The sequence below is a fragment of the Simochromis diagramma genome, unplaced genomic scaffold (genome assembly GCF_900408965.1).
Source record: "Simochromis diagramma unplaced genomic scaffold, fSimDia1.1 OVJJ01000343.1, whole genome shotgun sequence".
NCBI lineage: Eukaryota > Metazoa > Chordata > Actinopteri > Cichliformes > Cichlidae > Simochromis > Simochromis diagramma.
In genome coordinates this window covers 7,876,810-7,890,369 of record NW_024386831.1, presented here as the reverse complement: position 1 = coordinate 7,890,369, position 13,560 = coordinate 7,876,810, and the positions used below count along the sequence as shown (strand labels likewise).

The 13,560-nt window shown below is 44.4% G+C and overlaps 1 protein-coding gene across 6 annotated transcripts in view; it reads left to right on the top strand.

Moving 5' to 3' along the window:
* Window positions 1-13,560, top strand: part of myo1b (myosin IB) — a 51,149-nt gene that overhangs the window by 10,141 nt on the left and 27,448 nt on the right. For all 6 annotated transcript variants that reach the window (XM_040027775.1, XM_040027781.1, XM_040027780.1 and 3 more), the window contains one exon: window positions 1,439-1,554. In XM_040027775.1, coding sequence (XP_039883709.1) covers window positions 1,439-1,554 — 116 coding nt within the window. The remainder of the gene's footprint in view (window positions 1-1,438; window positions 1,555-13,560) is intronic.

Here is a 13,560-nt window from a genome sequence, read left to right as displayed (position 1 = left end):
GTGTGAAGGACATTGCATAACATAAAAGAATCACATCTTGCTTGATCTTTGGCACAAACATACAAGATAAAACTTTTCCAAAAGCCCACAAAAAGAAACCGGATGTGCAGCGTGCCGTGTTCAGTCAGATGTGAAGGAGATGGAGGTCCAGTATGTTGGCCAGTACTCCCACTTGTAGAAATGGAGGAGGGAGTGTTATGCTAAGGGGATATAGTTGGGGACATGACGACTCCCAGTCTCCAGAAGGCTGACTGAGGATTTCAGCGTGACGACGTTAAAGAAACAAACTGTTGCCTGAAAGTAAAAAAGCGTCTCCAGCAAAGTGCAGCTGGAAAAAAAAGGTTTTCAGGTTTTCCAAAATAATGAAACAAAGCTTCATGTCGAGGAGGAGCGTGAATGTCTTTGGCTTCATCGAGGTCTTAGTATTTAGAAAAAGGAAACTACGTAGGAGCAGATGCCCTGCTGTTCATCCCGGGACAAACACAGCAGACACTGTGGGGTGACGGGAACTTTTAGTCCCATCAGTTCAAAGCTCTTCGTACATCTTCTGATGTGTGAGCTGAACCACGAGGAAGCATGAAGCTCCTCTCAAGTTGTGATTTATTTAATGACTTGAAAAGGCCGAGTGGGGAAAAAAGTTTCAGGTTTTTAATGCTTCTCTTTTTTTGCGTGCACGTGTTCTGCCTTTGCTCAGAACACGTGACTTTTTGTTTACATTTGCATCTCTCGTTGCCTCTGTGCACATCCCCTGCACTCGTGCCGCCTCTGGTGTGTTATTGAACGAGAGGCAGTGGGAGGCTGCGGTGCTGCCACAGGGAAGGCCGTGCTCCGCTCTCGTCAGAGTGGCTTATGCAACAGCCATTACCATAGAGAGCAGAGAAAATGTTTCAGGTTGATGCTTGAAAGGTTCTGTTTGCCGTGTAGGAGGATGATGATGGAGATGATAGCCGGTTGCGTTCGCTTTGAGACATTTCTGATGAGTGTGATTTGTTGGACTTGTTTGGATGTTACATGAATTTGTTCCATTTTATATAAAACACTGATTTTCTTTGATTTAATAAAAATGACTGAGGTTGGATGTTCTTGCATTTTCCTTTGATATCAGGTGACTGATGTTTTTGTAATATCAGAGCAGGAAGTTTGTCTCATCTGGACTTTTTGTCCCGGCAGCTGTTCCAGGCTTGTCTTAGGCACTAAAGCTAAATGACTCTGCTCAGCCCACAAACGTTTTTCTCCTTGTTTTCACACGTCTTCAGCTTTACTTCACACATCACGAGCTTTCATTAAGAATACCTGTCTGAGAAACGCTGACATTAGCAGAATTCCCGTCCCTTTGATTCAGAGACTGCCCGTCTGCACGGCGGCGTTAAGCTGTGCAGACTGAGAAAGTAACCTGTGGATTGGTGCTAATGCTTTCTGTCTCTCCTTCTCCCTTCAGACATACATCGGCAGCGTGGTGATCTCCATGAACCCTTACAGGTCCCTGCCCATCTACACACCAGAGAAAGTAGAGGAGTATCGCAACAGGAACTTCTACGAATTAAGCCCACACATGTGAGTCCAGCTCTAAGGTCCTCTTCACACCCGGCGAGCGTATAAATGTAAATTAAAGAGAGTGAGGTTAGATTTGGTTTGGAAAAAGGACTTTTTTTGAGGCTTTGTTAGCTTTGATGTGGTGAGAAGAAACTGTCATCTGTCTCTTGAAGATGGGGTATTGAGAAGCTCTTTGCAGATTATCGGTTTGGACCCAGTGACTAATGCAGTGGGATGGATGGAGGAGGTGGGGGTGCTGAGATCAGAGGGACCCTAACTAGTGTATGGGGAGTGTTGGCCATTGAGTGCCGTGGCATGCCATCTGTCCGCTGGCAACATTAAGTCAGCACTGCTGCGACTGTGCCAAGACAAAACAAAGCTCGGCACTCGTCAATTAGCCCGCTGTGTCTCTGGGCTGCGGCAGAAGCCCTCAGAGACTCCGACTGGAGGAGCGAGAGTGCTCTCGTCCCAGAGCAGACATACTCCCTGCAGACAAAAGCAAACTCTTTGGCTTTACTTTACAGCCGGAGCCGACACGACACAGTTTCAAGCTGCTTTCCCCCCTCCTGTTCGCTGGTCAGCGCCTGTCACGTCTCTCTCCTCTCACCGCACACAGAGAGGCTCAAGAAATCCTGCTGTCGACTTTTGTCTTTAACATTTTCATCATTGAATTCCACTTTGACTGCCGTTCAACCCCTTTATGATAAACGTTCCCCTGTATCCTTCTGTCATTATTTTGAAGGATGTTAAAGATGGAAATCATCAGAGCCGCGAGTCTCACGGTCAAACTGTGAAAGTAGCCAGAAATATAAATGGCCAGCATGATTATCAGAGCATTACAAACAACAACACTGATTTTTGGCAGCGTGCAAGATTTTCAAAATAATCTCTTAACTGCATTTCCACTGGATCATTTAGGTCATCGCACAGGGCTGAACAGCAGACCGTTTGCACTGCTAATATGAACTGAAAGGGTTTATTGCTGTAAAAAGACAGCCGTGCATGTTTGAGAAAAATGCATGGTTTCAACTCATCTTCCTGAAACTTTGAAAACTGCGACTCTGTACAGGTCAAAAGGTTCATGGTAAATAAAAAAATGTGCGATATGCAGCAGGCAGAAGCCCCAGAAAGAGGCTCTGCTACAAGCTTTTCTTTTCATGCTCTGCAAAAAGCATCAAAGCGTGCATCCCTGCAGAGGGAGCAAGAATAATACAACGTATGGATAATTGCTCACTAAAGATCATGGCCTCTTTAATGGGACAGACTCTTTAAGAAGAGCTCAAAAGCCAGTCAAAGGCAGATTGTGTCAACATGCTTCATAAATTGATGTTAATCCTCGAGTCGGACCATCTGGACTCGGCTTTGCAGCACAGCATCGATCTCCTGTAATATTAAACCCTCAGTGTGGTCACATGCGTCCGCCCGGGCGACCAGCACTTGACAGAAATTTTACAAAATGTATGTAAATGTACTAAAACCTCAGGAGGTCAGTTTGAGTCATGCGATGCGTGTGGCTTCATTCACTTCTTTCCATCTTGCAGCTGAATGTTTCCCATACTGACATTAGTTTTTTTTTTCCCCTTTTACACACAGAAAAGATGAAAAACGTGCTCGATGCAGCTGGATAGCTGTGGTTTACAAATTCATTTGAATGTTGTTATTTGAATAGATTTGACTTGACTGGTATTCAAAGCAGAGCAGTGTTTCCCAAACACAAAGGAAATCATCTTCAGTCACAGGAGTCGCCTTTTTGTTTTTAAAGAGCTGACGACACACTCGGCACGCCGCGTCCACTCAGTCTGCTTCTGGGTTGTTTTTGTATTTATTGTTTTTAAGCGTCGATCGGGACTCTGCTGTGATGTAGCCGTGCAGGCGAGGCCAGAGCGGAGCAGGAGAAATAAGCCAATATGAGCGTGCATCATGATTTGCTTTGTTTAGTTTTTCCTTCTCGAATGCACAATATTTATGGACTCTAGAGAACCGAGTGTCCGGCTAATATTTTTAGATTAAAGATGACTCTCGGTTCTCTGCAGCGTTTCCAATTTTAAAACACAAGTTCCTGTTTTTGGTAACTCATTTAGCCTCTGCAGGAATATTAGCACACTGACTGGGCGGGTCTGACGTCCTTCAGTGTTGAGCTTTAATTAAGCTAACTACAGGGGGCTGTATAATCGTCCTCTTCTCATCTCTGATCCTCATTAGACACTTGATACGGTATAAAGTCAGAAGCTCAGAACAGGCTGCAGCAGACAAGGTCGCAGTTCTTTGGAGGCCCCAAAGATCCAGAAGCACGAAGCTGCATTAAACACAAATGGACGGCATCATGCCGTGGTCACTTCTGGCTCCTCGATGGCTGATGCTGAAGATCAGGTGATGTCAGAGAGGCTGTGTCAGTCTTATGTACAGTCTGAGTCGGCTCATGTTAAACACACGCAGTAGTTGTTGCAGTTACACAATGATGCGTATAAATGACAGTTCCCTCGATGCTGGTGCGTTTGGGCGGTGGTGGAAGATGTGCGACTTCAGGTGGTTCAGAACAATTACGGATTTTGTAAAACTCGTTACTATTGGTTAGTGCTGTTGTGTTGTTGTTGCCTCACTCTGTGTATACCGGGTGTGTGTTTGCTGTAAGAGTAAGTTACATCGATGGCGTGCAGGTGGAAACGTATTTCGCACCTGCTCCTTTGGTCCCCAGACAAATTGTGATGTGTGTACATCAGCTGGAGGCAGACCTGCAGCTGGTCCCCTATCTGTAATGTTGTAAGTAGGCTAATTGACTGTTGAGCTCCCATCTTAATTATAATTATTACGAATAAACAGTGGCTGATGCCAGGCCAGAGAGCCGTGCAGTACATATTGATCAGTTTAGGAGAACCCGCGCAGCAGTTATCGAGCAGCCTGCAGTCTGATTCACGACCTGCACATTGCTCTGGAAGATTTTTGAATATGTATGCCTGTAAATTCTGCCCATGATGGCTCGTAACACCTTTTAATACTGAAGTTTAGGGGACTGTAAGTCTTTTTTGCTTTTTCCATTTTTCCTCTCTGTTCATAAAGATGGCTGAACGCAAGCCCGGATGGAGAGTTCGTTCGTAGTTCTGCGGAGCTGCACGGCCACACCCGTCTGCATGAATCTGTCCGCTCTTCTGTCGGCTGTCCAATTAAGTAAAATGCTCCCTGCCCAGATGAGGCACCTAATGATTAACTGGCAGGTGTTTTCCTCCTTTCAAAACACAGGCAGCCCATTAGAGGTGAACTAATCAGTGGGCTTTCTTCACGCGCAGCAGCATGCAGATGGCCTGCAGTCCTTTATTGTCTGCCCCTTGCCACTTAGCCAGTCACAGATTGAGGCGTTTGCATGTGTGCATACGTTTCTGTGTATTTGCACACACCTTTTTGGAAACTCTGAACAAACTCTGTCCTTGTCGTGTCCGGAAGTCCGCATGTGGGCACAGAGGTCGGGCGTAATGAGGTGAAACCTCGTGGATCAGCGTAGTCAGGTTACAGTTGTGTTTAAGCTTGGAGTAAACATTAAAGTCAGTGTCCTCTCTGAAGCCACCATTACTGTGTGCTGACAGTCAAGACAAGGATCACATTTTCCTAATGTTTAATAAAGTTTTGACTGAAGCGCTGACCACAGAGCTTCATCACCATGGTGTGCATCAGCACTTCCAGCTGTCACGTCTGTGTCTTGACGTCAGTATTAAGATCTGTCTCAGCATGAGGCGCTCAAAAGTTAATCAAAACAATAAAGGAATACAATTACACTTCAAGTAGAGTTGTTTGATTTGAGCTTTGCTCTTCATTATTATTATTTTTCCACTGGTCCAGTCATGTTAAGCATAATGTGAAGGACCTGCAGCATCTGTTAGAAGCACTGGTGACATAAATCATTGTTATTACACTTTTAATAGAAAGACTTGTGCTCTCGAGGTCAAAGGTTGGGTATCACGTGTAAACTAACTGTACTGCCGGCCTGATAACAGTCGTATATCAGATCTCTCAATGCGACCCTGTAATGTTTAATTACACTACGTATAACGCGTTAACCCTTCTCCACGAGTTTACAACTGTTTCATCCTTCTCACAGATTTCAGCTTTCACTTCCTTTTTTCACTCTGATCCAGAAATCTGCAGCTTCTGCTAGTATTTTATTTATTTTGAACAAGATAAGGTTGGAAAAAATAAAGTTTACTCACTGGATGTGGACTTCAGAGTCATTTACTGCAGGATGGTATCACACCTGTGCTATCTAACACTAACCAAAAGGCAATATGTGGATATATGCATGTTATAAATTATATGAAATAAGGACACAGTACATATTATTGGATATTTGCACAGCTCGAGCTGTTGGGTAACAAACGAGTCACATGGACTGTTCTGGTGTTATAATACTGTGTTCAAGGACGCCTTGGTAAGTTGCACCTCAGAACCTGTATGTAGGTGGATTTAAGTGGGCACTTGTTGAAATGGCACTTTGACTCAGGTGGGCAGCGTGAGTCCTCTCCAGCATGTGTGTTGGCGTAATGGTGAGACGATAGAAAACGTGTGTGTGTTCCTTTTTCCACCCACCTCATCAACCCAAGAATAAAATGCAAATGTGTTCAGCTGGATAATGCAAGAATTTCTAATCAGTTGCTGCATTCGTGCATGCAGGCAGTACTCTGGCTGCTCATATCATTAGAATAATGCAGTACAGTGTACACGCACTGATTAGGAGCCTGTAGAGCTTAAGCAGCCCATCAGGTAAAAACTAAAAAAATGGCTAATAAATGCAGAATAAACTAATTATTTTTCGGACGTTATGACGGTAATAACCTCCCGTTGCCCCTGAGGAGAGCCTCCCTTACATCCTGCTTCTTGCTCACGTTGGGCCCCTGTTGCTTGTTACTGAACGTACAAACCGTGAGATGAAAAACGTGTCTGTGTTAAGTATGATCGTGCTGGTTTTGACTCTTGATTTGTGCTGTAATTGTACATGAGCAGTTTTCATCTTTGATGCCATGAGACTAAAAACCCTGCTGTCAGTGTTTAATTTAGAAAGCTTTAGATTTTCCCCGTCTTCAAAGACGATACGTTTACCTGCCAATAGTTTAACACGATACAGATTAAACACTGCTGCGGCTGATAGTTATTGCTTCGGCGAGCATATATTTTTTTTTAAATGGATTTGCTCTGTGTGTCAGCGTCCAAATCCATTGTAAACTCTGCCTATTCATAGTCAGAACAATGGGTGCAGCTTTTATCTGTGTACACAGCTTGCATAACAAAATATGTGAGGCATACCGAAACGCAGGCAAATAGATAAGACTCGTATTAGCTGCGTGCAATATTGTTCCAGCGTCCAACCTTATATCTCCGACAATAATAAGATTTATTTATGTTATTGTGTGCTGAAGAGCCTCAATAGAAGCGAGCACACACCGCATGCTTTAATTAATTTTTTGCAGGTGCTCAGTAAGTATTATCTGCCCCGAACAACACACAGACACACAAAGTAAACTCCCACAAACTGATGTCTTATTAACTGTCACACATAATAATCTCACTAAGGCTGAGAGTAATAACAAACTGGTTTATGTGTTATTATGAGGCAGATCATTTATTTACATTTTGATATAACAACGACGTACATCATTATATAAACTCGTATTTCTAAGGCTACGTCCACACCGGCCCGGACAGTTTCCTTCCGAAAGCGCGCCGCGTCCACACTAGTGTTGCAGCAAAATGTGGAGGAAAAGCAGCGAGTTTTTTAAATGGACTCACAACGAGGTGGAGTTGTTGCTGCGAGTAACACAAAAGTACAAAGTTGCAAAAGCGAGTGAGAATTAAAGAATTTGAAGAAAAGCTCTCTGGAGCATGTACAGGCTGATATTAATCTTTAACAGGGCTGTCAGACAAAATAACTGCTGTATAATGCCCTCCGATATCGTAGTTTAATTAGTCACATGACTGCATCACATGACTAACATGCATCATCATTTTAGAAAGTCTCCATTTTTGCTGTCCACACTGTGATGTATGTATGTATGTGTGTGTGTGTGTGTGTGTGTGTGTGTGTGTGTGCGTATGTATGCGCTTTTGAGAGCGTTTTGAAAACGCCGTCTCAGCGTGGACGGGAGAATAGGTTTCCAATCGAAAACGCATTAGTGTGGACGTGGCCTAAACCTGTCTGTGAGCTGTGAGTTATTACTGCCAGTCACACTTGACAGACCCAAAGAGCCTGACCCCAGGCCCCAAAGGTCGAGCTGATGGCGTTACATGGAGAGATGCAGGGATGATTGTCAGGGCCAAGCTTGATTTTTGCATGGATTGTAGACCTTGGACATTGTTCTCAATAAATTTATTGAGAACAAAGGTTACATATTAAGCAAATGACTATGAATAGGAACATTTTATTATTGAGATTGACACCAGTGTATTATGTAAGGTTTAATGAGTCGTCATAGCAAGTAACAAAGTAGACGTGTTATTAGAGCACACAGACTCGAGAGAAGCAATTTTGTCGTGTTGTGTCCAACAAATCGAGATTTGAAATGACTTTGGGAAACCATCAACAATGCAGCTTTTGGGTGAAGAAGAGAGGGAACATCTGGCCTGCTGTCAGCTCCCGGTTCAAAAGCCCACGTCCATGATGGCACGGCATTAGCGACTTGCACATATGCTGTATGATAAACAAGTTTTGCAGCATATGCTGCCCTCCAGATAATGTTGCTTTCAAAGCAGCCTTGCTTATCTTAGTATTCTACCTTTATTACAACAGCATGGCCAGGTAGCAAGAGTCTCTGTGATAAACCGGCCCACCTGCAGTCCTAGTCTGTCGCCCACTGAAACAAAATAAATGAACACGTTTATCTCAGTACCAGCAGCCACGTACTTAAATACTGAGATTTGTTTTGCATTTAAAGGCCTCTGAGCCTGTAGTGACCAGGAGCCCTGAAGAGAGGAAGTCCTCAAACCTGACTGGACGGTGCTTTCGAAGCTATAAAAAGCTGTTTCCATCATGCTGTCTGCAGCTCTGCACATGTGGCCGTCTTTTACACAATTGTTACTTTCAAGGTTCTTTTGCTTTCCTTAAAATTTTCCTTTGCATAAATTCTCATGACACCATTCAAACCTTTTATTATAGATTTGAATATGTGTGTGTGCATGAAAAATATGTATTAAAGCATATTCACAAAAGCCTGATGCCAGAGATTTTGCTACCTTGCTCAACATGCTGATTTCCTGCTTTCTCACTGATCGCATACACAGCTCGGACTGGTGTTTTCCTCGGCTCTGGAACACTAAATTGCTGTGTGGTAAAATAAATTAAAGCTGTAGATCCTTTCAAAGTTTGATGTATGGGTGGATGGTATCAATGAGCAATTTAGCCAAGGTCTTAGACGACCTAGTGTTGAATAAATTATAGAGCTGTGGCAGCTGTGCTTAACTATGAACTTTCAATTTAGTAAGTTATAGGTGTTCCTTATTGCACCTTACATGCTGCACATTTCGAATCCTCCTTTGATTATGAGACAGTAATCATATTCTTGGGTCTTCTTCGTTAGATGCTCGTCCTGTGAGCTGATCTTTTCCTTACCACCTGTTTTACAGAACAGCATTGTTTTACTTGGTGTGCAGATGGTGCACATCTGTTAGGATCAAGATCTTTTGTGTGCATGTGCGTATCCGCTCTCTTGCCCACCCACACCACAAGGTTAAACTCTCCAAGCGTGTGCCACTGAATTTGCGCGTCCCTGCGTTTCTTGCAGCAGTCACCCACTCTTCCACCTGGCCGTACAGCGTCAGGAAAGAGTTGTTTCCTTGGCTTCGTCTTTGGAGCGCGGCGGATTTCCTGTAGAGGAGCCAGGTCACGCTGAGATCACAGGCTACTGTGCTGCCCCCTCCTATGCATGGAAACGAGTAACAATAACTACCACTGCAGGGCAAGATATGAAACGATTTTTTTGGAAAATGACTTCGCAAATGTGCGAAAGGCGGCACGATGACACGGCTAAGAGCCCCCGAGTAAGATGATCATTAATTGGGGACAGCCTTTTATCTTCCAGTAGCTGGGTGGGCTCCAGGCCATACATTACAGCTTCATCACCATCTATCCTGACATTAAAGTATGTTCAGTCTCTCCTCAAAGTACTCCACCCTTGAAATTCAGGTCACCAACCTCCTGTGCTACCAGAGACTGGTGGTAAAAGAACTGAAGGCACTATTTTCTGCTGCTTACCTCATGCCAGTGTGGCTTTGTGTTCACCGCTGCCACGTGCACGTCCAAATTACAGCCTGCAGGCAGATGTCTAGGGGAGGTGCCAAGCAGCGCTTACGGCCCAAGGCCTGATCCCAGCCTAACCCCCATCTCCACGCACTGATCAGGGAGGCCTCTGGGGGGTTTTTAGTCCTCACTCTCTGTTTTCTCTCTCAAGGTCTTGATGCTTCATCACTTCACAGCTCTAATTGCTGTTTAGACTCATTTCCCGGCTTTATGTTGCTCTCTTATTTGTAAATATGCACATTTTTATTTATTTTTTGTCCATTTAATAAAAATACAGAATAATTTATTATCACAAACTGTAAGTTGAGACAAATTACTGGTGATTAAATGTTTTATTTCTTCAATTTTAAGATGCAAATCTTGTGAAGGTTTGGGTGTGGCTTGTTTCTGCTGACCTCTATTCATATTATAATTACGAATATGAATAGCAAGTGTGTGTGTGTGTGTGTGTGTGTGTGTGTGTGTGTGTGTGTGTGTCTCTCTCTCTCACTGGGACAAGTCCGTGGCAAAAGACCCCCCACTCTGCTATTTTACGCCCCCTGCCCTCTCCTGGTACACTCGCCCCTTCCCCCGGGCCCACAGGCTTCCTCTGGGGGGGGATAATTGTGTGATGGTTTGCTCATTGTCAGGATCAGGTCAGGCAACAGGAGTGTTTTCACAAAGCAGACATCTGCTGTGCTCTGCTGCCGTTTTCAGCAGTGACGTAATGTCCTGTGGCAGGTCTCGTCCATGCAACCCCGTTGGATTGGTTGTACAGGAGAGGGCAGGGGGTGGGCTGTGATGAGAGCTTGTGGGGGTGGGGATTGAATTAGAGGCTTATACTTGCTATTGGGGACAGAAAAAATAATGCTGCTAGCTGGAAGTTGGTTTCAGTTCCCTGCAGAAACTTAACATTCACGGTTAATTTCACACTCAGTGTTTCTGACCTGGAGGATGCGTGGAAATAAATCCACAGGACGACGAAGTGTAACCTTCAGATATGACTATATCTATAAACCTGTATTGGCTTCCTGTTAAATCCAGAATTCAAAATCCTGCTCCTCACATACAAGGTCTTAAATAATCAGGCCCCATCTGATCTTAATGACCTTGTAGTACCATATCACCCTATTAGAGCACTTCGCTCTCGCTCTGCAGGCCTACTTGTTGTTCCTAGAGTATTTAAAAGTAGAATGGGAGGCAGAGCCTTCAGTTTTCAGGCCCCTCTTCTGTGGAACCAGCTTCCAGTTTGGATTCAGGAGACAGACACTATCTCTACTTTCAAGATTAGGCTTCAAACTTTCCTTTTTGCTAAAGCATATAGTTAGAGCTGGACCAGGTGACCCTGAATCCTCCCTTAGTTATGCTGCAATAGACGTAGGCTGCTGGGGGACTCCCATGATGCACTGGGTGTTTTTGTTATTAATCTCCGTCTCTCTTCCACAGCATGTCTTTATCCTGTCTTCCTTCTCTCTCCCCAACCAATCGCAGCAGATGGCCCCGCCCCTCCCTGAGCCTGGTTCTGCTGGAGGTTTCTTCCTGTTAAAAGGGAGTTTTTCCTTCCCACTGTCGCCAAAGTGCTGGGTATTTCTCTGTATGTGTTATTGTAGGGTCTACAGTAAAGCACTGTGAGGCGACTGTTGTTGTGATTTTACGCTGTATAAATGAAATTGAATTGGCAAACTGTTGTCCTGGATGCCTACAGCACATCTGGGTTATTATTTATTAGCCATATTTACAGGACTCCAGGGTAAATAAATGGACTGAACGGGAGTTTAACTGGAATCCTGTTCTTTGGTGTGGTATGGTTTCTCTGGGTTCCTTCATATTAGTTCACAATTATATTTACTACTCACACCAGCCTGTCAGTCGGAGAAATGCTGCCCTAGTATAGCCCATTACCTTATGGATTGTTTGCGGGCCTGCACTGGGGGCTGTTAAAGGAGAGGCCTGGCAGCAGGGCCGAATGAGGTCTGATCCAAATCAATGTGTGATGGTGCAGAACCTTGAGCTCCATTAGCCCGCCTGAGCTTTAACTTCATATTGTGGTCTGGAATACATTCACTAGGCTGTCTATCTCTGGCACTCTCTCTGTCATGGCTTCCTACTAGCAATCAACTTCTTTACAAATCAGGGGTCAGTGTTAGTTCAGTGTGTGATTGCACGCTTTAAAGTTCGGCTCCGTGCAGCCCCGGCCTCACTAATGCATTCGCTGCTTCACCCAAAATTAGATTTAGGCAGGAGTTTCATTTTCCACGTCTTGGTGGATTTCTGAAAGCTGGAGCAGGAATTACAGAATGATGCCGGACAGCCTTTGCACAAACTCGAATGATGGCACTTCCTTTAGAAATCGCTTTGAACCTCATTTAACCGGTTTTAAAGCCAGATGGTTGGAGCTCATTTTGATGTGCAGCGTACTTGAATCTGACAACAGCATTGCCTCTACAAATAAATGTAACCTCAGCAAGCGTTCAGACCCAGTGCCCAGTGGTAGTGCTGCGTGTCAGCATCCGTGAATGTCACATTCCTCCCTGCGTTCACGTCGGGTGCACTTTGTGCATATAAAGTCTTGATTTGGGATATTACCGAGACCCGGGACTTTTCGAGCGTTCCCACCCTCCAGGCAGGAATAAGAGCAAATTAGACGCTGGGGAGAGGCTGTTTCTGAAGCATTCCTCCAAAATGACCTAGAGCTATGTTTACCCTTTACTCAATGTGAAATGTAAGACTTAAAGATGTTGATCTTTGCTTGATACTCGAAAAGGTGGCAGATTAAGACCTTGATGCTTTCAATGTTATCAGAACTAAGAGAGTCTTGTTGTATCTGTAGAGATCTTAGGGACTCTCGGGGGCACGTGAGCAGCGAGGTCGTCTGTTTGAAATGAGCTTAAGACAAAATTTGAGCAGATGTGTTATCCCAGTTTCTTTCCAGTGACACCCCCACAATACATCAGCCTTTACTTAATCCTGCCGGAGCTCATAATGGAGGTCTTAGATGATCCGATATTGCAAATCCACTCTATCTTTTCCTGCACGCACACAGACACACACACACACACACACACACAGACACACACTGCTTTGGACCAAATTCCTGAATCAAGCCAAAGTACGGGCCGGAACAGCTGATTTGCCGTCTCGTGTCCTGTTGGAGGAGAAAGTTGGACGCAGCTCTTGCCGCGCTGTGAACGACTGTTTGCCAAATGGAAGCTGTAAAAAGTTATTGTCGCAGGCGTCTCCTTAGCGCTCTGTCTTTGTGGGAATATCGTGTCAGAATTATAGACCATTTTGCCACAAGAGATAAAAAGCTGTCACTGCGATATGGCCCTCGTACATCCACACCCTGATCTCAGACCATCACAGGGGATTTCCTGCATTAAGAGAACAAATAATGTATTGTTGTGGAGCTGAGTGGGGGCGAAACTGTAGTTTCACTTTTCCTTTGTGTTGTTGTCCCAGAATGTAAGACGTAGGTTTTTTTAACCTTTGTATCATTAATTATCCACCCAGGTCGGTTTCACCTAGACTGCTTTCATTATTCGGGGACCTCTCGAGGTTTTATTAAAGCAGGCAGATTCCTAAAAATGCATTTTATATGTAAAGGTTTCAATATGTGTTTAAATATACAACAAATCAGAGTCGCTGTGACATCATTTTAGTAATTAATTTTTGTCAGAGCCAAATCCCGAGGACAGGCCAGCCAAATAAAGCTGCAGCTCACTGCACGTCTGTGCATGTCCAAGATGTCCCGATCCAAGCCAGTGATCCCACGT